Source organism: Macaca fascicularis, chromosome 4, assembly GCF_037993035.2.
Source record: "Macaca fascicularis isolate 582-1 chromosome 4, T2T-MFA8v1.1".
Lineage (NCBI taxonomy): Eukaryota > Metazoa > Chordata > Mammalia > Primates > Cercopithecidae > Macaca > Macaca fascicularis.
Window position 1 is genome coordinate 20,221,362 of NC_088378.1, and position 26,210 is coordinate 20,247,571.

Here is a 26,210-nt window from a genome sequence, read left to right on the forward strand (position 1 = left end):
GACTATCTTCTGGAAGTGCCTTTTTCTTTTTCTTATAGGTTGTTAATCTGGTCTTTGCTGCTGTGTTCTTAATCCAGAAGACATTAGATAATCAAAGGACAGGGAACTATCATGAGAAGACTAAGTTTTATTCCAACACTGCTATTATTGGCCTTGGCACTGAGCAAATCCTTTAACTACTCTAAACCTTAGTTTACCTATCAAGGTTGTGGAAAGAGAAATATGTATGTACAAAAGCATCTTTAAAAAACAAAACAGTCACCTAGCACTCAGATCTTGGTTTCTAACACCATTCTCTAGTATTAGAAGCCAGGGCTCCTTGGAGAAATCTCTGACTTTAGGCCTGGGGCAGGAATTATACAAGATGACCTAGAGCATCTTGTAGTGCCAGAAAGTAAATAAATGCTTTTAAAAAATTATAATGATGGGGATATGTAAAAGGGACACAGGAATTAAAGGATAGAGCTTCCAATGGCTAATGCTGGAACAATTTGAGAACAAAATAAATAAAGTAGTATGGGATTATAACCCAGAGTATAAAATAACCATCAATGAGTCTGCTATAAATAAGTGATTAACAAGTAAATAAATGGGGAGAAGAGACTAATCTACCACTCAAAAGATTCCCAAATAATTTATGCACACATTTTACCTTCAAGAAGGCAGAGCATGAATTTTTACTCCTTACGGGTAGCCTGTGCATTGTACTTCTTACAAAGAGTACAGTATGGAAAGAGGGGGGAAAGAGTAACTTTGCAGTGGGGCAGCCTGACAAATACTGTCCCGGCCAAATCCTCCAGGTCAACATCAACAGTGACCCTTGATAGGATATACCCTTAATATAACATGAGAATGGCACTTTATCTCCATGGTCTTCCACCCAACAACACATAACCTAGTCTAATGAAGAAAAAGTCAGACAAATCCCAATTGAAGGACATTCTATGAAATGTCTAACTAGTACTCCATAAAACTGTCAAAGTTACCAAAAACAGGGGAGGTCTGAAACTATGTCACAGTCAAGAGTAACCTAAGGAGACATAACCAGTAAACATAATATGGTATCCTGGATGGGATCCTAGCATAGAAAAGGGACATTACGTAAAAATTAAGGAAATCTAAATGAAGTGAGGTGAGGACTTTAGTTAGTAATAATGTATCGGTATTGCTTCACCAGTTGTGACAAATGTACCTAATATAAAGGAAATCTAAATGAAATGAGGACTTTAGTTAATAATAATGTATCGGTATTGCTTCACCAGTTGTGACAAATGTACCGTAATATTGAAAGCTATTAAAAGGGAAACTGAGTGTGAGGTGTATGGGAACCCTGGGCTATCTTTGTAATTTTTCTGTCCATGTAAAACTATACTAAAATTAAAAATTTATTTTAAAAAGCGTAGCTAAATAAAGGTAAGACACTATTATAAGTAATGATTATTTTATCCAGAAGGATATTGTTGAGCTCTGGTGTGTAAGTCCCTTAGTTTTAAAAGTCTATTCGTGAAGTCATTCACCAGCTTCCCTCTCTGGGTGATGTTTAATGTCCTTATGGATCGTACTTCATCTCTTCTCCCAGTAGCTTGGAGCAGTTTTAGGTTTCCAACTAAAGAAGCTGAAGGATATCATGTAACAGTTCTTCACCTTCTTGGCATAAATCCTGTGGCAGATCGTGTTTACTTTTTCTTATGAGGAAATCCACATATGTTCCCTTCATCTTCTCCCATCCACTCAGAAATACAGCTGCCTTTACAACTTACCAGTGCTTTTTTCTAACCAAGGTCTGAAAGGTTGTTTAGGTTCTTTGTTCTCAAGGGGAATGGAAAAAAGCAATAAGGTACTATGGTAGCACCCCACAGCACCAACTTGCCCAGTAGGAATGAAGCACCAACTTGCCCAGGAGGTACTGCAACTAGATGTGTACAGAATAAGAAGGTAAGATGAGAGGATCCTTCAGAATGAGTCACCACATGTAAAATCTTGGAGGGACAACACATAAGCAGATAAAAAATTTAATATAGGTAACTACAATTAGTTACCTCTATGATACTCTTGCCTTTTTGGCTGTAGCCATTATAACTAACTGTATAATTGGAAGTCATTCCCACCACCTTTATTTCAGTGAACAGTATTGTTTATTCATTCTGGGCATATAGCACTGTATAAAGTATGTATTTTAACATAGTTTGTTATAGAAATTGAATTTAGAATCACTCCGGTATATAGTGTAGTGTTCTGTAATCCATTGGTGAAGAAAAATTGACCAATCAAATTTCTTCAATGGGATCAGTGATTTATGGGACTGCCTCAGTAATGCTTTCCAGTTCTGAGAACTTCAGTGAGGTGAGCATTTGCCAGAGTCAGGTTTACTGATGATATTAAAAGTATTGGTTAATATAAAGATAATAGCGCAAACAACATGTGCTTACTATTATTTAGGCTTGTTTGACGCACCCATGAAGTTGGGAAGGTAATATATGGCCACTTCTGACAGGTGAGGTCATGGGCAAGGACATGAAGCTGAAAGAAACACAGGTGTACAGCCTAAGCCACTTGATTCTCGGCAGAGTATTTCCCCTTCTAGCCTGCACTGAAGCCTTGGCATGGTTTCATGATTATAATTATTACCTGTACTTTTTTAAATGCTCTATTTCTGGACCAAATCAGGTTTGCTTATTATTTGGATCCAAATGCCACACTTGTAGATTTATGCACCTACAGCTGATAATTTTAGGAACCGTGGACTAAAGTTAATTTACACCTGGAGGAGTGCTGACCAATAGAACTTCCTGGAGAGATGAAATAGTCTATATCCAGGCTGTCCAATGTGGTAGCCACTAACCACATGTGGCTACTGAGCACTTGGAATGTGGCAGGGAGTTGCAGGAACTGACTTAAATTTTACTTAATTTAACTTTAAGTAGCCACCTGTGGCCCATACCTGCTAGAGCACCAGTCTAGACAGTTTAGGAATCCTCCATGTGATGCAGGCTCTCCTGCTACCTTAGCTCTGGGCCTTGCTTGCACACACTTGGCTATTATTTTCGAGAAAACATTTCTGTAGTACCTTTTTTCTTATGCTTAGCATGGTTGGAATATATAGATCACTAGCAGAACAAAGTTCCTTCTCAATTTTGGCACACTTAAATCTAAAGCTGTAAGTTCTTAGACTCATCACTAAAAAATAAAATTCACTGAGTTTTGTTCACCATACTTGTTTTTAGGGGAAATGAGGAAACAACGATCCCATGTGTTCTTGATTCCACCTTTAAGAGTTTGAACTTTTAGAAAATTATTATTGGCAATAGGTTTATGTCTTTAATTCTAAAAACAAAGGCTATTTTCTTTTACAGATGCAAATCTATTAATTTGATGCCTACAAAGTTCAATGACACTTTAAGTTCAGATTGAGTGATATTTACAGAGTCATATGAAAATCCAGTCACATGATGTTTGTTAGGTTAAGAATGGCGTTCCGAGATTATAGTCTAGGAAAGGAGGAACTGCAGTGTATGATTTCATAAATGCATTGCAGATAAACATTAAAATATTAAGACAATGACAACTATTTTTATTATTGTTAACTTGAGCAAATAAATTCAGAAGCTCTACGGAAGGAATCAGAAAAGTGACAGTTCTTAATTATCTCACATTTCCTTAACTAGAAAATCTTAAGGAGTGAGGAAAGTACAAAGGCAACAAATATTACTAGGGGTAATACAGTAATGCAAAAAGGGAAGGAGGAGCTGTCTCATAAGAAACTTTTTCTTCTCTAAACATGGTTTTTCACTTCTTAATACAAGTGCTTTTTAAATTTAATTTTAATTTAATTTAATACACAATTTTTTCCCACAGATTATGATATTAAAAAAAACTTTTTATGGTAGGATACAGGAAATAGTGAAGTTAATGTGAAATGTCACTTAATGCAAATTTGAACAAACAAAATTACCAACTGGTTGCTTTTCTATACTAAACAGTTTTACAGTGTTGTATTAAATTCTCATTTAATGTGAGTTTCTGATTTAACACTTGTTTTTATTCTATTTCTTGGATTCTTTTTCATGGTCATGAAACTATTATGTCAGTTCTTTATTATTACTTTACTATACATTGTTATTAAATGTGAACATATTTTTAGCTAACAGAGCCCTGCAGTCCCCCAGAAGCTCTTTTCATGCTCCCTTCTAGCCAATGTCCCTTTCCTGGAGAGACACCTAACACCACAGATTAATTTTGTCTCATTTTTTATTTTATATACGTAATTATGCAGTATATATTTTCCTGCGTCTAGTGTCCCTTCCTCAACATTATGCTCCTGTAATGTGTCCCTGTGCTGAATGTCACAGTAATTCGTTAGTTTTCATTGCTGTACAATATGCCATTATATTAATATAAGTACACCACATTTTATTTATTCATCCTACCCTTGGTAGACATGGGTTAATTTAATTGGGGACTGTTACAAATAATGCCTCATGAACATCATTTACATGTGATTTTCATGCCTATTTACGTGTTACTCTTAGAGCTATACCTAGAATTAGAATTGCCACATTATAGAATGTATCTGTGAGTTCAGTTTTAGTAGGAACTGCCAAATAATTTTTCAAAGTACTTGCACGGTGTGATTTCCAGATACTTTATATTCTTAATATCCCCACCAGTACTCGATGTTGTCAGAAATATTTTTTGCCACTTGATATCTATAATCATTATCATAATTTACCTTTTAGAGAACACCAGTAGTTTTAGACCACAGATGTCCTGACACACACATGGTGATCATCAAATATACCTATTCCCAGCTCTCCATAGACCTGCTGAGAAAAACTCATAAAGACAGTGGCCTCTGACCCAGCTCACTTTGGGCTGCATAATTTGGAATTTGGTCCTGCAGTGAAACACTTGGGTAAGGGAGAGGAGGCGATGCACTGCTGTGAGCCTGAGGCTTTTGGTGGGGTAAGAAATACTTCAGGAGTTAATACTACCAAGTTTGCCAAGTGCTCTCAGAGTGTGTTTGTTGAATTTTTATAGTAAAGTAATTCTTCATAAATAGCCCTCAGTTTACTCAGTTGAATACAACAAATTGCTTTTTGGTAATTATTTCATTCTCAGCCTTGAATGTGGAAATGTAAAACGGATGAGAGATAATGACTAAGAAAGATTCAAAAAGATGCCCTACCTAATTAGTAATCAGGGAAATGCAAGGTAAAACAACACTGAGATGTCCACTTTCACTTAGTGTATTAGCAAAAATTAAGAATCTGACAGTATGACCTGATGAGAGCGTGGGGTAAGTGTACACACATATATGCTGCTAACAATGTTAAAAACTATTGTCCCCAACAATTCTGAAAGCAAACTCAGTGTGATTATTAAGATTAGAAATGCAGATATGCAGTGAGCCAGCCTTTCACACTTGTAAGCCCTAAAGAAGTACTCACATGGGTACATGGACTCATATACAATGTTGTTTACTCCAGAATTTATAATGAAAAAAATCACCAAAGGACTGTTGTATTCATATGCTAGATTGCAATGTTGTGGTTAAAAAGAATGAAGTGTTTCTAGAATGTAAGCTGTATGAGAGAAAAAACTTTGTCCATGTTTTCAACAAGTCAAACAATGAATAATATGTAGTAGGTGCTCAGTAATTATTTGTTATAATTACATGGCTAGATTTAAGTACATGGCTAGATTTTGAAGTCATTCTGTTGGGTGAAGAAAGCAAATTCCACAAAATGTGTACTAGAAAATACACATATATGTGTGTAAGTCCATAACACCTTATTGGAAAGATACACACCAAAATGTGAACCACATATGTGTGTATGCAAGTCCCTAGAAATTTATCTGCAAAGTATACAGTGCAGAAGTGTCCAAGGAAAGAATGCAGTCATGGGTTCTTAGTTTCTCTTTCTGATTAGGCCAGTAAAACCCCTTCCTCATCCCTCTTTTCTGCTTATCATTACAGACAGAAACTAAAAACCATGTCTTCAGGCTGCTAAAAGCCTAAAACAAAACAAAATAGAACAACAACAAAAAAATAAGCCAGGTTGGACAAGCTTGGTGTGACACTAAAATGACAACAATGATACCCATTAGGGTTTAGGGACCAGAAATTGAGAGTACTATTTAGAGAAGACTTCAGAATTTTTTTTTTTTTTTTATGTTTCAAAATTTAGAACATATATTTGGAAATTTGCAAGTGTTCACATATATTACTTGAGTAATTACAAGATAACTTTAAAATAACATTTAACCTTAGAAGGATAATTTCCGTGTTATCTGGTAGGTTGATACTTACTGAGTCAGGAGCTTCTCCCTGTGGAGCCCCACAGTCTCTACACAGATATACAGAGCATCTGATCTTGCACAAAATGTGTACTAGTCCTCCCAAAGGAAATTCCTTAAATGTGTGGAATAGCCGGGCGCGGTGGCTCACGCCTGTAATCCCAGCACTTTGGGAGGCCGAGGCGGGCGGATCACAAGGTCAGGAGATCGAGACCACGGTGAAACCCCGTCTCTACTAAAAATACAAAAAATTAGCCGGGCGCGGTTGTGGGCGCCTGTAGTCCCAGCTACTCGGGAGGCTGAGGCAGGAGAATGGCGTGAACCCGGGAGGCGGAGCTTGCAGTGAGCCGAGATCGCGCCACTGCACTCCAGCCTGGGCGACAGAGCGAGACTCCGTCTCAAAAATAAAAAATAAAAAAAAAAAAAAAAAAAAAAAAAAAAGGTGTGGAATAAATTGGGGCGGGGGAAGGCTGTTCAGATATTTTACATATTTCTTTAAGAATAAACCAGCTATTTGTGTAGTTTCTGGCTTTATTCTGATTTTGTATTAAAAATGTACATTTTAAATTTTTCACTAATTGTATTTAAATCTTTACAACAAGGCTGTAAAATGTCTTAATAAAGGGGTAAAACAATAAGATTAGTAGATATGACAGTAAGGATTGTGTAATGAAAAAATCAAAGAGACCAAGATTTTCATTCTATCCTGCTATTTTCCTCATTACGTCATGATGATAGGCAAGTCTGCCTCTCTAGGCCTCATTTTCATATCTGCCCAATGAGGAGATTAGGTTTTGTGGTCCCTACGGTTTTAGTAGCTACCCCAAGTTTCTCCGCTCAGTCCTCTGAGAATGATCTAATAGACCATTGGGCCATGTGGCCCAGTGTTTTGTCCTGGAAGTAACAAAAAGTAGAACCACCCTGCCTCCCGCTCAGTAGGACTTCTAGGGTTTTTTCATAGCATATTTTTCAAAATATGTTTTGAAGGTGAGTAGCATTTTGATAAGAGAAATCTTGAATTTTGTACCCATGCAGGGCAATTCTGTGATGCAGTGTGTCCCATAGCATTTCGTGGTTAATCGACTGCCTGTACTTAAGCCAGAGGAACTTGGTAAAGTAAAAACAGCTCTCACACAAAATGTTTACTATGTGTAAAGCATTGTGCTAAATGTTTCACATATATCATTGCATATAATTCATATAATTACCTAATGGAGTGAGTGTTATGACTGTGATCGTTTTATAGATAAGCCAACAGTCTCTGAATGACTAAAGCACTTACCCAAGGAGATTGCACAACTAAGACTTGACTCAAGACTGTCTGATTTGGGTCCATACCACCCAGGAACACTGGAGACCATATCCTGTAATATACTTTATCTGTGTGTCTACTCTGGTACAGAACTTTGTCCTCTGAAGCTTTTCAGTAGAAATGGAATAGCAACTCTCCTTACATCAACAGCAACAGCTGTTTCTTAATGAAGTCACCTGCAAATTATGAATTTCTTTCTGCCATCCCTGGTACCCTGCTCCATAGTCATTTACTTTGCTGGCATGAGACATTTAGATTAAGTTCCTTTTGATGTTTTAAACTGATTTTTTATCTGGAGGGCAAAACATTTTCTTTGCCATAGTTTTTAGATAAAATCTTAATTGGTCAAAGTCTAGTGCAGTTTTCTCTTTACTCACATTTTTCTTCAGTGAACACATATAGGGTATTTAGTGTTTATTGCTAACATTTGCCAAATAATTGTGTGCAAAATATTTGTCTCATTTAAATTTCCTTTTAATTAAATTTCCTTTTATTTTTAAAAGGACATCTTTCCTTTTAAAAATAAATAGTCTGATCACTTATGTCATATGCTTTCTTAACAAACTTTTTCCTAGGTCAAAAGAAAGAATGTAATTTTTTATTAGAAAATAGTTTCATTATTACAATATTGTTTTATTCAGATCCTTTGGGAGCTGATATCTCTGCATTAATAATTATGCCTATTCCCTGCCTACAGCAGATTTCTTCCACTTTATTCTGAAAGATTGATCATGTATCTTAAGAAATCGTGGGAAAAAAATATTTCTGTACCTACATTTCCTTTTAAGATCAATAAAGTCTATAGCTATAGAAGTAAATGTTTTCTTTTTTATTGTGGACTTAATGTATTCTAAAGAGAGAAAGCAAAAAAAAAATCCTTTAAAATATTTAATTAGATAGATGGTAGATACATATATACATATTATATAGGTAAAGACGAAGTTTATAACCTTATTTTTTATTTTTTTTTTCATGTTAACCGGGTAAAGAGTTACTTAATTTTTGGTTTAAAAAGTCTTTCATCTTTATGTTTGAAAAGTATATATGATTGTTATTTTATTATGATTATGTTTGTTAATTCTAAAAAATAACCAAAATACATAAACTTGTTGCATTGATTAGATTGGAAAGAGGCAGTGTGAAAGAGGCAAAAATAAGACCAGAGAAGGAAAAAGAGGAATTGAGATGGTTAAAAGTCCTGCTTAGAGTAGAATATTCTGGGAACCCAGCCATTACTCAACTATGAACCCCTCATGCCCAGGTTCCCACTGTATTTCTACCTGAGTCTCTGCCCACTCCTTACAGAGGCTATGAAGAGCTGCCCCCAGGCTTTCTTTACTCTGAGCCTCATTACTCATCATTGTGGAATGAGTACTGGGTTCCCATCACAGATTATTTTCGTTACTTATATTGATTTGGGAGCTGAATTTAGCATAGTGTATACATACTGAAATGCTGTCTTGGCATTCTGTTAGGCTACCTACTACAGAAGAAAAACCAGGTTAGAAGAAACAGTGAAAGTTCTATTCCAGGTCTTTTGTTTGTTAAATAATTGAGCACTTCAGTCCTCAGTGTGGGGCAGATTTCCTTAAGACGTTGATAGTTAATGACCCCTAATGTCTAGCTTATGATTTCTTTGTTGCTGTTATCTCTTTGTGCCTCAGAGCTAGAGAAGTCAACTGTGACTTTTTTCAAAGGAATAAGCATTGCCACATTTCTGAGTCTGCTTTGCCCCGAGGCATCCCATTTTAGTTCTCCTAATTTTTTCCAGCTTCTCTCTTCTGAAGGAGGTAGAAGATTTCAAGTAAGGATAACGTCAGTGGACTGACTTCTGTTGAAAACAAAACCCTCCCAAAATGGTTTTGTGCTTCACAAATACATTTTAAAACCATTTGAAATGAAACCTTCAGTGTATCTCTTTGAAGCTAGCCCCTAAAACCTGTCCCGGGTTTTCCCTGGAGGCATCTTTATTTTTCTGTACCCAGGAAAACCTTCCTATTTCTTGCACAGTTAATTTGTAAGACTGTACTTAGGCAATAGTGCCTTTATTCATTCATCTCAAGCTACAAGCTCTGTAGTTCTTTCTGATGATGTCATCATGTCATCATGTGCATTTTTTGGATCTTTCAACTTCCTTTGACATTCATGAGGGAAAATATTGCCAGTGGTAGCTTTCAGCCCTAGACTTGTAGTGTCTTTCTGTGGCCCCTGCAATTCCTCTTTTAATAAGCAGACCAAGTGAGCCTGAGAACATCTTATTCAGAGACTAAAACTAAAGTGTGCTAAAATCAGAAAAGCAATAGCAAAGGCACATATAGATAGGTTTTAAAGAGACGGCAGAGTAAAGAGAGCCATCATCTGGCTCAGAATATACTAATAGAGAACCCAGGCCAGAGAATAATTGAGGGGTAGTTACATCATGGTAGGTATCCACTGTGATTAAAAGATACATAAAGGTATTTATGTTGTCTTTCATTAGTTTGATCACAAATGATTTTTTAATATTCACTCTGCTCAGAGACTGCATAGCCTTTAAACAAAGTCTCTTAAATTGATGATTTTATTACTCTTTTGGTACTTTCTAATAATAGTGTGTTATATATAACTAATTATATTTTTATTATGTTACTGTCCTGTAGTTATTAAATACTACATATCAGGACTCAGCAAACCTTTTCTTAAAGGGCTGGATAGTAAATATTAAAGCCTTTGGGCACCAAAAGCCAAAATCAAGGCTATTATGTTGATACTTATATTACCATTTTAAGATGTAAGCACCTTTCTTAGCTTGTGGGCTGTGGTTTGCCAACCTCTGGTCTTTACGGTCACCTGGTAAGTCTTGCCTGGTAGCTTTTTCCCACACACACTTACTTCTGTAGTTAGGAATCCTCTGGTATTTGCCTGATATTAAGAGTATAAGCATGAATGTTAAGATGGTTCTTTTCTTAAAAGATCTCAGAGTCTCAGAAGAAAGAAAAATACATAAATATGGTTATTATAAGTGTTGATTGTAGTGTAACATGATGAATGCCATCATTGATGTGCAGAGTGGGTATTGGGGAGGGCTCCTCATAGAAGGTAACCTTGTGACAAGCCTCCAAGGTTCACCAGGCGGCAGAGGGAGGGCAGTGTATTCCAGGAAGGGAGATAATATTTATGCCTTAACCTGAGACGTTTATTTGGAGTTTGTTTTCCCATCTCAGTGGAAGGTCTGAGTTTTCAAATAATAGCAGAGACAATATCAGTTCAGCGACTACAAAGAACTTCTACAGAAATCCTGAGGAAAAGCAGAATTGAATTTTATAATTATTATCCAATAATTATATAGCTAAACAGGCATACCATTTAAAACATTTGATTTCTGCTTCAGAACGCAAGTTATTTTTCTTTAACAGATAATGGTCACCAAATAAATTAGATCTCAAACATATAGATTTAGACACATAAATGATGAGGTTTAGTGGACTAGGATTCTTGAGGACTGTATTCCATACCCAAGTTTGTTACTAACTGTAATTTTGAGTAAAATATGTGGTGGCTACTTAATCATCTTTAATATGACAAGGTTGAAGGATGTGATTTCTAAGGCTCCTTTCAGTTCTAGATATAATTGGAATGCATATTGATGGATACTTTTTTCCTCTGCAGAAATCCAATTTGGTGTTTCAATTTTCTTTTATGGCTTTCGAGTTCAATGCCATGCTTAAAAGGCTTTCCACATTGCAAGATTTTAAATAAATTTATGTGTAAGGTTCAAAAAGAAGCTGATTTGTCTAAATGTATCCAAATTCTGAGCTCTCACTTATTAAAATTCTGATTAAAACCCAAACCCCTGAACTGTAATACTACATCATAATGTAGCATGGGAAAGAAAAAAGAGGAAGGATTTGTGGTGACCCTGTAGTTACCATAGAGTCCCCAAATGCCTTGTAACTGGAGGGGCAGTATTGCACAAGCTCTGAAAGCAGAGTGGCTGCATTCAAATTCCGATTCTGCCACATGGTAGCTATGTGACTTTGGGCAAGTTCCTTAGCCTCTCTGTATCTCAGATTTTTCAGTTGCAAAATGGGAATCATATAGGAGGAATCATATAGGACCTGTTCATGGGGTTGTTATGAGGATTAATTCCATTAATAGTTATAAAGGTCTTGGAACTGTGTTTGGCAAAATAAGCACTCAGAGTATGTCAGTTATTATAAGGATGATTATTATAAATAATCTATTTTAAAATGTGTGATATTAAATTAAAACCATGGAAATGTTTTAAAATAAATGTTAATGCCATAGGAAATTCCTCAGATACAATGCTGAACAGAAACACAGGTAAAAAAACTATATATGGTATCCTTAAAATTCCCGCAGAGTTAGATATGAACAGAAAATACACTGGCAGGAATCACATAGAAGTATTAGTATGTTTGGTAGCTAGTCTGCAAAGATAGCTCCCTAATGAATCATGCCTCCCGGAAGTCACACTTTTCTGTTTTCTGCTCCTTGAAAATGACCTGGACCTCTATCATCAGTAAAATTCAGCAGAAGTGCTACTGTAAAATTCCTAAGACTAGGTCATAAGGAGTCTTGCAGCTTTTGCTTGTCTTAAAACACTTGCCCTGAGGGAAACCCACTGCCACGTACGAAGTCCAGCTACCCTGAGACCCAAATACAGTGAGAAAGCTCAAGCTAGCTAAGTGGAGAGATGTTTGTTTCACCAGCTCTCACCGTTCCAGCCCACCCAGCCCAGGTGCCAGACAGTGAGTGAAGAAACCCTTAGATGATTCCATATCCCCAGGCACAACTCCAAGTGAGAAATGCCTGGCTGAGTTCAGTCAACCCTCAGAATCAGGAGATGATAATACACCGTTATTTTAAGCCATCATGTTTGAGGTGGTTTGTTGTGCAGCAGTAAAAAACCCAATACAATGAATTTTCTGTAGCAAAAGTGTATCATATGTAAGAAAAGCAATAATTTAATCTATTTAAATACTTCTTTTTTCCATATAGGTTCAACAGTAAGAGTTGATTATATTTTATGTATGTTTTTATATTATATATTTGGTTATTCTTAATTAAGCTACAAATTAATTTTACTAGAACACCCATTCATTAGCCATGCTAAATAAATATAAATTTATTGGACTTAGAATATTTACATGTAAAAAATATAGAGTCCAGGAAGTATATTTATTCCTCAACAAATTGTGTACAAATTCTGTACTACCTATTACAGAGAATTTCCTTTTTCTAAGACATTTTTATAAGATTTTTCTTAACTAGAACAAAGGGAGGGATATTGGAATGTTTGCTTTGTTGTACTGTACAAGTCTAGGAGAATCTAAGTCTGTGGTTCTTCATGTCCCTAGCCTCAGGAATCTAATTAAAGGTAGAGAGCCTACACCTGCTGTGATCCCCCAGCACACACAACACACTGATGAACAAAATGTTGCAAAGAGTATTGAGGTTTCATTCACGCACCGAGGCCCATGTATGGATTTTAGGATAAGAACCCAGGCTTAGGGCATTATTACTCCTCAAACAGTGTTGCAGAGTATTACACATAGACTATCCTATATATTTATGTTTGTTATATCAAAGAAATTATTTCATTATTCTAATGCTATTTCATCAATTCTGTTTCAGATTTTATATTAAAAAGTTAATAACTTTGTCAAAACAATTATCTGAGTTAAAATCTACCGATTTGAAACTTTAGTATGTTCTTTTTTTCCTTTTTCTTTTGTTACCGTGGAGTAACTAACCAGGTGATATTTTATGAAGACATATAGAAGATATGACTGATGTGATACAGATATAGGTGGAAAGTATAGTGAAAAACAGAGTAATGCCTCATTAAAATAGCTGCTTAACTACTGTGTCTATGCAAGGTATAGATGTGGCACAGACCTAGGAGGCTAGAGAGGGCTTTCCTATTTATATAATACACTGTCTGGACATTGAACAAGTAATCCTCTGTGATTATAATCTTTATGTGTGTTCTGAAATGGATTGCTTCTAAGTGAAATATAGCTCTGCATACTCTTGGCTTTATTATTAAGAAAAGATATTTATGAAGAAACTGAGGATATTTGAACTAAATTAATTAAGGAAACAGTGCACTCTTATGATAAAATTTGATCTTTAAAATGCATATTCCTTTGAATACCAATCTAGTTTTTTAAGAAAAATCCAAAGTTTTTGAGTTGAGATTTAAAGGGTAGCAGGGAGGCAGGGGAACAAACATCCCAGGATAATCATTTTTTACTGCTATATTCACTCCATATTTCAGCAATTGATTATTATTTTCAGTTTCTAAGTGTTTCGTATTTGAACTAGATGAGAAGTGATAAGTATGTAGAATTTGCTTTAAATACTTGTTAATTTTGGTTTTCTTTAAACTGTTTAAAACATTTATGCTGACATAAGCTCTTCATGTATTTACATTTTGTAAATTTATATGCAATAGAAACCTTTGAGTTATTTTTTGGAGGTGAAGAAAAACAATTTAGAGCCTGTTTACTTTTATTTCAGCTGTTTCTAAAAGGATTTGTAAATATTTTATCTTGAATTGCATAGAGATAATCATTAAAATTGGAACTTTATTCCAAAGCATCTTGTTTAGGTTATCTATTGCTCCATAGGATACCACTACACAAAACAGTATTATGTCACTTACGGATTCTGGGCTTAGTTGGGTGCTTCTCATGTGGGGTCTCTCCTGTGGTTGCAGTCAGATGTCAGCGGGGACAGTAGTCATCTGAAGGCATGACTGGGCTGGATGTCCAAGGGGCTCACTATATGTCTTGCAGTTGAAGCTTTTAGCTCAGCACTCAGCTGGGGCTGGCAGTTGGAACACCTACAACACAAATTCTTCATGTAACCTATTCCTCACGGCATCTCAGGTAGCCTCAGATTGGTTGCACATCTTAACATGGCACATGGCTTCCAACAGATAAGGAGTTGAAGCTGCCAGACCATTTAAGGGCTACACCTGGAACTAACACAGGGTCATTTGCACCACATTCTATTGGCCAAAGCAGTAAAATAACCTGCCCAGATATAAAATAATGGAACAATTAACTCCAACTCTAGACATGTGAGGTGGGAGATATTGTTGTGTGCATCTTGGAAACTCAGTCCACCTCACATCTTTTATGTTTTATGTTCAATGAATTTAACGTCTGTTCTATGTGTAGATCACATGTAGGAGAACATGAAAATGCCCCTTCAATTATAATGAGCTACTAAAACCTAATGCTACTTTGAGAAGTGCAGTAACAGGCACAGGATCCTGGCTATTTCACCTCTAGTGATAGGCTCCCTGCAAAAGGATCAGACAGAGTTGTGTCTAAGTAAGTAGAAGGGGTGGAAGGGAATTCTTATTGGGAATTTTGTGCCAAGCACTATGAGATGGATACTTTAGCCACGCTACTTTTTTTGTTTTCTAAGAGATGGGCTATCTCTGTGTTGCCTAGGCTAGGCGCAAGTGACCCTCCACCTCAGCTTCCCAAGTAGCTGGGACTATAGGCGCACATCGCTGTGCCTGGCTTTCTTCTCCGTCATTTAATGAGATTTTATAGGTGAAGAAATTAAGAATTAAAATTAAAATTTTTAAGTAAATTTCTCAAAAATCCTGATATTGTAAGTGGCAAACCTGGGATTCAAACTTAGGCCATTTGACTCCAAAATGTGTGCTTTTTCTACTGTACATACAAAAGTATTGCTCTCAAGGCTGAGAAATGAAAGTGAATGTGAAATAGTACAGTGAAAAACATAAAACAGTTCATCATTAAGTCTTTACCCTCACATATATCCTTCTTATAAAGGAAATAAAAATAAATTTTATTTTACTTAAAAGATTTTTACTTAAAATGTTTTTAAACATAGACACAGACTTGAGCATTTTTATCAGATAACGTTAAATATGCGTAATCTGGTTTTGTACTTCTAGTCGAAATAGCGAGGACCATGTTCTGCCAGTAGAAAAAGACTTTCAAAAAGCTGTCTGGTTTTGTAGGGGTATTCTACTGAAGTAATTCTCAAAGTATGATTCTTGGACTGTCAGTTGATCTGAGAAATTGTTAGAAATGCACGATTTCAGGCCCCACCCCAGACCTACTGAATCAGAAACTCTAGGAGTATTTTTGAAAGCATTCTGGATAATTCTAATTTACCTTCATTTTGAGACCCACTACTCTGCCGAAAGTCTGTTTTAGAAAGATCATATTCAAAATGCAAAGACATTTTAGAAGAGGAGAAACACTGTGGAAATGGGTGTTCATTGTGGCTAAAGAGTTATCTGGCTGGACATCACCATGCAGGCATAGACTCAAGCAACCCTAAGATTAAAATGGTCCTTCGAAGCTGCCTATTTCATAGGTTTGCAAATGTCTGATTGGCCAGGTGTAACTTTCTGGGGCTCCACCAGAGATCTCTAGGGTGGGGCATAGGAATTGTTAACATCATCATTCTCCTCCGGACACACTTTCTTGTGAAAAGTGTCATGCAGAATAGAACCCAGTTATCAAAGTTTAGTCTGAGAATGATTAAAAGAGTGGAAATTATTGCTTTCCTGGTTCTGAACATTGTACTGACATTAATGTAGCTCTATAATCTAATCACCTAATTGGATAACACAGAGCACATGAAGATAAGATGCCTAGGGCTATAAAGGAGGACACATGCTTCTTACCCAGCTTTCTGGAGCACAGATATTTTTCCAGAAACATGATATCAAAAGTACATAGTAGTAACTAAATAAATTGCAAAACATGGTCTCTAAACGTTTTATTATACTTTGTCTATACTGTGGAGCCTAAGCTAACTGTAAGCTCTGTATTTTGAAGTTGCTGACAAACAACACCTCCTCCATTGTTATGCCTGTATGGCCGAGCTTTCAACCTGGTAAGATTACATCTCTCCCTATGAAATTTTACCTCACTGAGTCACCCTGTCGACCTTACAGCCTGTCCAGTTGTTATTGTATGTGATTCTGTCATCAGATCCATCTGCTGACCCTCCCAGCTGTCAGCATCCTCATTAAAGGATTTGTTATATTTTGAATAAAACCAGGCAGACCTTCAAAAACCTCTCTCCGCATTTACATTGTCTGTCCAGTAACCATGTCAGAAAGAGGAAACTAGGTTCTTTTAGAATGATTCATTCCGATATCATAGGAGAAAAAAATAGGTTGTGAACTCTGATGCCAACAGGGGAGTTGACTAGGCCAGGTGTAGACAATATGGTATGGTGGGATTGTGGGTAAACTATTAGAATACATATGTAATACTGTCCAAGGACATTAACATCCAAAAATTTTAAAATACCGCTGACCCAAAATCATATTGATAGACTGTATTCAGCCCAGAGTCAGGCAGTTTGATGGCTTTGGAGAGATAAAGGAGTCTGTTTAGCTTGTCTATACTCATTTAAACTGTTTGAATGATTTTTTTTTTCAAAGAATTTCATAATATACCCTTTTTCCAGGAATCCTCCTTTCATAGGAGGAATGAAATCCATTATTCTGTATTCACAATACTTAATTAAATCTAGAATACCATGCTTAATTGGTATAGGATAAGAGTAAACATTTTAAAGATCATCAACCACAATAACATTTAAGATAATTGGCAACAGTTATGATTTGTTGACTACCTAATATGTACAAGGCTATGCGTTAGGTAATGAAGACACTACAAAACTCAGAAGTCCCTGCCCTCTGAGAGCCTGTGATTTCCAGCGAAGCAGGCAAAATACAAAGAAAATAATAGAAAGAATTCTAGTTTTTATATTTTAGGGCAACAATTCTTAATCCTGGTAGCACATTAGGACTACCTGGGAAGCTTTAAAAAAAAAAAAATACCAATGTTGTGGCCCTACCCCAAACCAATTAAATCAGAATTTTTGGAGTAGGGCCAGGATATGCAAATTAAATTACAGAGCTGGAAATCAGATCCTATTAAAATGTAAATTTTATATATTATGTTTTTTTCATATATTCTGTACTTCATTTCCCAGTTTTTATTTGAGAGACTTTCCAAGCATTATATTTAGCATATAGATTTTCAATTTAAACAATCTATTCTAGATTTCTTTAGTTAATTATAAAATTAGATATAAACCATATATTTTGTTATATAAACAGCAAATATGTTTTAATAAATTTTAATTTTATTTTTGCCACCTATAAATAAACAAAATAAATGTCTCTTTTATCCTCCAACAAATATTTCAGCGTCTTTTAGCAAAGAAAAAAGTTTCTTTTTTACAGAAAATTAATTATATCATCTCTACAGCAAGTACATTTAAACAGTTCATCGCTAAACATTTTAGCTGTTCACTAGCATACTCTTATATAACTTGTAAAGATTATAAATATTTAAATCTCTTCTAAATTATACTATGCAATGGAAACAACAACAGACCTTATTTGGAGGCTGACCATGGAAGTGTTAGCATCCTGGCATCTCTAGTCCCCTCGGACAGCAGCTTGGAAAATTCTGGCCAAAAATCATGCAAACAGTAGTGATACAGTTAGCAAGAAAAAGCTTATTCAGTGATGATAGAAATAGTGATGTGGCACAATTGTCTGTTAAACTGAAAAAAAGGATTTTTAATATTCAGGTTGTACTATATTTTTTTACCACGAGAGGTCCCTAAATCCTCTTTGGTGTATTCAGGCCATTTGATGTGCATATCAGACTGTTGCCAACACTTTGGTATTATTTCTGTCACTCTACATTAACCAATTTTCTAACATAGGAGGCTGAACTTTTATTCTTTAGAATCAGCTTTTTAAAAGAATGTCCTTTAAATCTCCTCTGGACCTAGAAAATACCAGCATCGAAGGATCTAAGAGTGGTGGAAAAACCAGGAAAATAAGTTACATAAAGTGGCAGTGAAATAGAATTCCTTTAGAGGTTAAGTGAAAACACAGGCTTCTTTGTGAGTTAAGAACAAACAATACCACTCCTTTCCATCTTAGGTCTAAATTCCATTTTGTTCAATCAGTGTTAATTAGTATCATAATTAAACATGACTTTTCATAGGCTGCCTTAATTGTACATGAATGATATTATTTTTGTCACTTCAGTTTGGCTCTCTGGTACTAATCAAACTCTTGCCTTGAATGTAGGGAAATATAAATGTTCCTGTGTCTGCTCCTGTACTAATTTAGGTATTCATATGTTGAATACTTGCTCCATGCCAAGCAGAAAGATATATTTCTTGCCTTTAGAAGTTTATAGTTTCTTTGGGGATATAATTTAATAGACAGTTATAATCCATTGTAGTATGTTTAACATAACTCTTATTTGATTTAATACCTTGACTTATTTCAATAAAAAGATGTTTCTATTTGTATAATTATGTCTCCTATTCCTTAAATAATTGGAGGTTACAAGGGGGCAAAAATATTTTCTCCATGGCAGCCAGTGATCTTTTGTAGTAAGAGCAACTCATTATCTACCACTGGGTATGTGTTTGTACAGGGCTTGTCTTAGTTTGTCCATTTCAGTCTGGCTTATGAACAAACCAAGGACATCTCCATTATGACTTCAGAGAATAATTTTATCTGATTAAATTATTATATTTGTACTCTTTTCAATCAGACATTACTAATTAAGAGATACTAATGAAATTAGCCTAGGTAAGAAATTTAAAATATTGTATTTAAATGCATACGTCTTATATTTTTATTCCTTTGGAAATGTTAACAGCAGCTTTTTAATAGTAATTTATATTTTGATCACTAGATGGCACTAAGCACATATAGCTAAGAAAAAATAACTTTTTCTCAAGTTTTCTGAAAACAAGCCTGTTTTCAGCATTACACACTATAAATTTTTTTGTTATGTAACCCATAAAATTCTTCTTGCTACAAAAGCTTTGTTTTACAAAGTGAGATAATCTCACATCTGACCCCCTTAGGTATAGTAAGTTCCGAGAGAGACACAGCCTCTGAAATTAGCAGTCATCCACTCATCAAACTTTTCTGTTCTTGGCCATTTGCATTTATTATTATCATCTGTTTCTTAAACTGGCCTTTTCTTACTAGTACTTCCTCTTCCCTGGAAAACAGAGAATATATTTTAATTTTTTAAAGGAGTATTATATAGCCTCTGGTATGTTAAAAAGAGATCCTAGAGATTCACACACAAAAGTTCCTGTAGGGCAAAATATAAAAAGAGCAAAAACTTTGTTTTTGTTTTTGGTCTTCTAAATATTCTCATATTGCAACATATTCTTTCTTTTGTAATTTTTGGTCTGGTTATGATATTCATGAAATACATTTCTGAGTCACGATGCTTTAGGTTGCAAATAATAAATATCCTTAATGTTTAAGCTATTATTAAAATGAGTTATTTTGTACAACTAGAAGTTGTCCAGAAGTTGAACAGTACTTCCAGTGGTGGTTAGAGTTCGTCAGTGACTTAATCAGAAATCCAATGGTGGCCAGGCACAGTGGCTCACACCTGTGATCACAGCACTTTTAGAGGCCTGAGGTGGGAGGATCACTTGAGCCCAGGAGTTCAAGGCTGCAGTAAGTCATGATTGTGCCACAGTGCACTCCAGTCTGGGCAACAGAGCGAGACCCTGTGTCAAAAACAGAAACAAAAGCAGAAACCCAGTGATATCATCAGGGACCCAGGTTTGTTTCCTTTCATATGTCCACTCCGCTATCTCTGATATATCAGACTTGTGCTTTGTGTTGATGATAACCACTGCAGTTCTACATAGAATTTATAATAATGGTAAAGTCCAGAAGTAGAAGTGGGGATATTTCCCCCTTTATAGGTTTCTTTTTATCGGTGGTATATATTACTTTAGGATCCTGCAGCAGAGTTCTCTTCAGGTCTCATTTGCCATGCCTGGGTCCCCAGCACTTCCTAAACAATTCAATGACAGGAGAAGGGAGTAACTGTGATAGGTGTAGACTGATAGAGACCCTTGCCGTTGCTAGCATCACAGACCGCCTCAGAGGAAGATGAAACCTGAAACAATATCAGAGTACTCCCCAGCAAAGAGGGAGATGGATGTGGGGAAGCAGACCACAACATTTGCTACCATTTTTGTTTTTATTTGTTCGTTTTGTTGCACTAAAGACTCTTCTTCCTGGCCGGGCACTGGCTCACGCCTGTAATTCCCGCACTTTGGGAGCGCAAGGCAGGCAGATTGTGAGGTCAAGAGATCAAGACCATCCTGGTAAACATGGTGAAACCCCGTCTCTACTAAAAATACAGAAGTTAGCTGGGCATGGTGGCGCCTGTAGTCCTAACTACTCAGGAGGCTGAGGCAGGAGAATCGCTTGAACCCGGGAGGCGGAGGTTGCAGTTAGCCAGAGATCACACCACTGCACTACAGCTTGGTGACAGAGTGAGACTCCGTCTCAAAAAAAAAAAAAAAAAAAAAAAAAAAAAAAAAGACTCTTCTTCCTGATGTGCTGATGTTCTTGAAATATAACTTTCAAGAATTTCAAGTGTATCACACTGGACAGAGTCACAGATGTATCCCATATCTAGCTACTGCAGACTCTATCATTCAGTACAAGCTGTTTAAGCTATTTTTTTATTGTCTATGCATGTGTCCTTTTCGTAACAATTAGAGAAAGTAAAATCTTGGATTATTTTTATCTGCTTATTAGTTCTATCATGCTCTGAGAGCAATATTTCTAAAAGGTGTTATGAATCTAGTAGCATTTCAACGAAATCTGCAATTGCCTGCTGAGTACCCACAACTTAAAAAGCACTGGGTCAAGCACTATGGGTAAGTCTGGCCAAGACATCTGGAAACACTGCCACCATCTGCCCTGGAGCTCAGCCAGACCCCATGGACACTCTAAAAGGGCAGAGTAAGCAGTCCCACTTCAGTGATGCGAGTCATTCAATGTTCCCTGTCAACCACAGTGCCTTTTGGCCTGTTCTGGCCTATTTTACACCAATTTTTCCATTTGATATCTCAGCACTTCTCAGAGGCTATAGAATGGCTCCCCTAGTATAGGTTCCATCTGAAATAGCAAACTGTGACTCTGAGGAACTCATCGCCCTTCTTGGCTATTTATGCCAAAGACATGATCCTGGTGCAATATCTGAATGTTAATTTGTTTCTTATCTGTATTCAGCAAATATTCATTGAATAATTAAAAGAATATTTGTAACCAATTGATATTTCACATGTAAGGTTTTCTCTTACAGCATTTGAAAATGTTGATCATATTGTGTTTCTTGTGTTACCTGTTTTAACAGTTTATCAGTTCTTGTCAAATAGCCAGCGAATATTATCAACTAACATTTTCAAACAATAATATGTTTTCAAGTAAAGAACTATTCTTAAAAAGCAAGTAGTATTGGCATAATTGCTAGGTTGGTCAAACTTTGTTCTTATCCTTTTAGTTTTATCTATAGATTTGAAAGAGATTAACTTGTTAGAGAATACATTTAGTTAAAAAATCTTTAAAAAGAGAAACCTCAATGATATTTTTATTTTTCAGAAAACTGTGGAATATATTTTCCAGAAATAAAAAGAGATCCAGGCAGATATTTACACAGTTGTTCTGAATCTGTGAAAAAGTGGCTTCGACAGCTAAAGAATGCTGGGAAAATTCTTCTGTTAATTACCAGTTCTCACAGTGATTACTGTAGACTTCTCTGTGAATATATCCTTGGGTGAGTGATGAGTCATTCGGTTTTCATTGTCTTATGAAATACAGATAGCAGATTAGACCAGGGCTTTTTTAAAAGTGTCAGCCATGACCATATCATTATTTTAAGCAATGCTGAGTGACAAGTTGATTTTTTTTTTCTGATGACATACCTCAATATCTGCTGACAGCAGCCCAACCAAGTACATTTTAGCAAAGCAATGTTACTGGGGACCAGTATGCTCATAGCTCACCGAATGTCCGGGTTTTAGGTTTTCTAGAAGGTGGTAAACTGTATATCCTTCAGTTTTCCATGAATTTGGTTTCTCATCTTTGGATGATGACTGAGGGACACTGAGTTGTAGGTTATACTCCTCCACAGATACCTGGAGTACAGCCACTTTTTAGTCATTTCAGTGTGGAGCCATGTACTTTACTGTTTAACACAACCAGGATGGGATTGAATTCGTGAAAATGAAGGCAGTATAATTGCATAGACTTTAAAGTAAGACAGACTTGACTTCAAGCCCCACTCTGCCGTTTACTGTAGTAGGTTTTATAACCTCTTTAAGCTTCAATTTTGTGATCATAAAATGGTACAGTAATGCCTTGTGGGTATGAGGGGATATTCAAATAGCATAATACAGGTAGAGAATTAGATAGGAATAGTTGATAGACTTCAGTGTGTAAATACTTATTCTTGTGGGCAATACCAGGAAATATCTATGGGCAAAGCAAGATTCCACAGTGAGCTATTAGGTCTCCCCTAATGTTTCCTCAAGTTCCATCAAATACCGAATTGCCGTGAGTATGGAGCAAGTTTGAGCCTTAAAACCTACCTTCACTAGCTTTTTTAGCATCATGATTTCCATGTTCTTAGCAGGTGTGACTTTAGTTTGTTCTATGATATGCTTACAATCTGTGAGTACAATTTCTGCTTTTTGAATAATATATAGGCTGATATATAGTAATGCATTCTTTGGGTGAATTAAGGCCAAAATCCTGGATGTCTTGGAAGGTGCCGCTCATAGAGACATTTGCTATCTTAGTAGTGGGCCCACTAACTAAATTTAGATGAACAAAAATGAACTTTAAAATGAACAATTGAGATTTTAATTCCTTTTTTATTAGCATAGATAGCTATAGTCTTTCTTCATCTCAATTTCTATTTATTGCTGTTTGATTCATAAAAGTATTCTGGAATGTTGCATAAATATTGTTTCCCCCATTGTAATAGTGAGTCCTTCAGGAGAAGGGCTACCTTTCCTTTGCCATCAGAAATAATCCTTAATATAATGATAAGTACAGATTTAAAATCATTAATTATTATCATATAAAAGTTACCACATTATAAGACTACACTGATTGTCAGATAAAGTATCTTCTTCATATTTGAAGCACTCTCTGAAAGATGACCATGACTTGCTATAATGCTGCTTTCTGTGGGACCCATGTAACACGCAAAATTGTTAACTCTTCAAGCTAACAAAGCCAGCCAATTGCAGGCCCCCCAATTTGAAGATAGATTTTCCAAATATTTCCAACCGTTAGAAACTATTGACTTCACTGCCAAAGCCAGCTTGGTACCTAGAGTCTATGTGCTTCTTTCTTTTTTTCCTGATTATGTTTATACTTCAAAGAGTTGTCAGGAAGACTAGTACTCAACCACCTTCTATTTCCAATGGAATGTTCACCTTAAAGTGTGAGAAAAATATAAAGCATATAAAAGTTAATCAAAAGATAAATGATGCTGTTGTAAAATAGATAAGCAAAAATCAAGTTCTGTTTTATATGGACCTATTCTAATTCTTAAAATAAATTTATGAGAAATTGTGTTGCTTTTAGGAATGATTTTACAGACCTTTTTGACGTTGTGATTACAAATGCACTGAAGCCTGGTTTCTTCTCCCACTTACCAAGTCAGAGACCTTTCCGGACGCTCGGTAAGTTACATTTGGTTTCTTTCTTCTGTATACAGTTGGCTAACAACCTTGTGCAGAGCACTGTTGTTACATGCAATGCCATGTCTTCTTTCCTCTCATGGGGAAGAAAAAAGATAATAAACCTATGTTTGTATTAAATTTTATGCTACCACTTTATATCACAATTATTTCTTTGCATGTCAGCCTTTCCCTGACTTTAAAAATGAAGGGCATGAACTTCACCTTAGTTTTTAGGACCTAAATAAATGCCTCGATAAATGTTTGAAGGATGGATTACTTGTGATAAATCAGTTGAGTTATTTTCTAGAACAAAAGCACCTGCGGAACACATGAGGATCATAACAAATGAAACATTCCTGTCTCTGGGGAAAGGGAAGGCCTTCCTGAAAGGGTATTTAGAATTATCATTCATGTAGAAGAGACTGATAGGGAGAGAGGTGGAATGAAAGGGATTTACAGGTGAAAAAGAATGATAACAGAGTGAGGTACTCATAGTAGGTGCTCTTGAAAGCTTCTTAAATAAATACATAAATGAATAAAAAGCAGAACCTGATCAGTAGTAGAGAAGTTATAGTTTTTGGGGAGTGAAAGACAGTGAGTTTAGTTTTGATATCTGTTGTATCTTTTATTTCTATTTAAGTAGCTTCAAGTAAGCTCAATGATATATTAACATTTGAGGACCATTCAGAAGTTCTCTTAGGAGAGGACCATCTAAAATAAATCCAGCATGGTTAGAAATTGAAACACAGTTAATGGTTGTAAATGAACATAAATGTATAAAAGATTTTTAAGAAATAAAATTTATAGATCTACCTAGAAATCTAGCTGTCTTTTAAAGAGAATGATCAAATTAACATACATACATATTGTATGCATAATATATATAAGCATCTACCATAATATATGATTTATAATTTTACTTTTGATTAATATGCTTGGCATTATATAACAACCTGGGCCAGGTTGTGCTGATATTTAATATACATTTCTCTTTACTTTCCCATGGCCACACATTACCCTGTTCTGAAATAAAATTTAAAATTTTTCAGAAAAGTGTTCAGGTGAATCAGACACATTTAATACATTTATTTAATATGGTAATACAGTATTATTTACTTTGAACTTATTTTTACTATTCAAAAGCCTGATTCAATTCTAGGCATTTGATAGTAGCTCAGTACTCAGTGTTGGGCTTATGAACAGTGAAATCTAAGTGAGGCTCATTGTAGCACGTGTCAAGCACCAAGCCTTTTTCTGTGCACCAGACAGATATGTGAACATGTGAGCACATCAGCAAGTGCAAGGGATGCTTATGGATTTTAGTACGTGTCATGAAGGTAATAATCACCTTATGAGGTACAGTATATGGGGCAGGCTTCCTTAGAGTGGCTGGCCAGGGGCGCTCTGTCCAAAAAGGTTAGGTAAGGTGACTTGCAAGGTGAGCCCTGAGGGACAAGTGATGAGAAGAGCAGAGGAAGAGTGTTCCTGGCACTCTTCATTCATTGGATCAAATGAATGCCAGGGCCCAGTAGGAGATTAGTTTTGTCACATTCTAGTAACAAAGAAGAGACCTGCCATTCTGGCACATGGTCATAGGGTGGGAGGGGGGTGAAGTTAGGGAGGCAGGCACCCTCATAAGCAGTGGAAAGGGGTTTGAATTTTATTCCACAAGTAACCTGAAGCTGTTCCGTTGTTTGAGGCAGAAGAGTGATATAAGAGACTGCTTTGGCTGCTGGGTGGGGAATGGTTTGGATGTGGGGAAGGAAGGAAAGAGGAAGACCTGGCAACTGCAGTGTCCCTAGTAAGATACTGTGGTGGTTTGGTCCAGAGCGACAGTACTGGAGATGGAGAGAGGTAGATACATTTAAGATACATTATGGAGTTGGAAAACACAGGGCTCCATGATACTTAAAGAAACAGCAGATGAAAAGAAAGGAGTAATAAAAGAATAACTTCCAGGTGGTTGATTTTTCTTTTTCCTGAAATGAGCAAGTGAGTAGGTGGTGGTACCATTTACAGACTTGGG

The 26,210-nt window shown here is 36.1% G+C and overlaps 1 protein-coding gene and 2 long non-coding RNA genes across 4 annotated transcripts in view; 2 read left to right on the plus strand and 1 right to left on the minus strand.

The window, feature by feature from the left end:
* NT5DC1 (5'-nucleotidase domain containing 1) overlaps positions 1-26,210 on the plus strand; it is a 146,178-nt gene that overhangs the window by 101,242 nt on the left and 18,726 nt on the right. For both annotated transcript variants that reach the window (XM_005551638.5, XM_005551639.5), the window contains exons 7-8: positions 22,092-22,266; positions 24,087-24,184. In XM_005551638.5, coding sequence (XP_005551695.3) covers positions 22,092-22,266; positions 24,087-24,184 — 273 coding nt within the window. The remainder of the gene's footprint in view (positions 1-22,091; positions 22,267-24,086; positions 24,185-26,210) is intronic.
* LOC135970521 (uncharacterized) lies at positions 4,237-8,198 on the plus strand. Its single transcript, XR_010586208.2, has 2 exons — positions 4,237-6,419; positions 6,740-8,198. It is a non-coding gene; the product is annotated as an uncharacterized lncRNA (long non-coding RNA).
* LOC123572820 (uncharacterized) lies at positions 8,561-18,082 on the minus strand. The gene is made up of 3 exons (XR_006697368.3): positions 18,028-18,082; positions 14,280-14,459; positions 8,561-10,886 (listed from the first exon to the last, which is right to left on the minus strand). It is a non-coding gene; the product is annotated as an uncharacterized lncRNA (long non-coding RNA).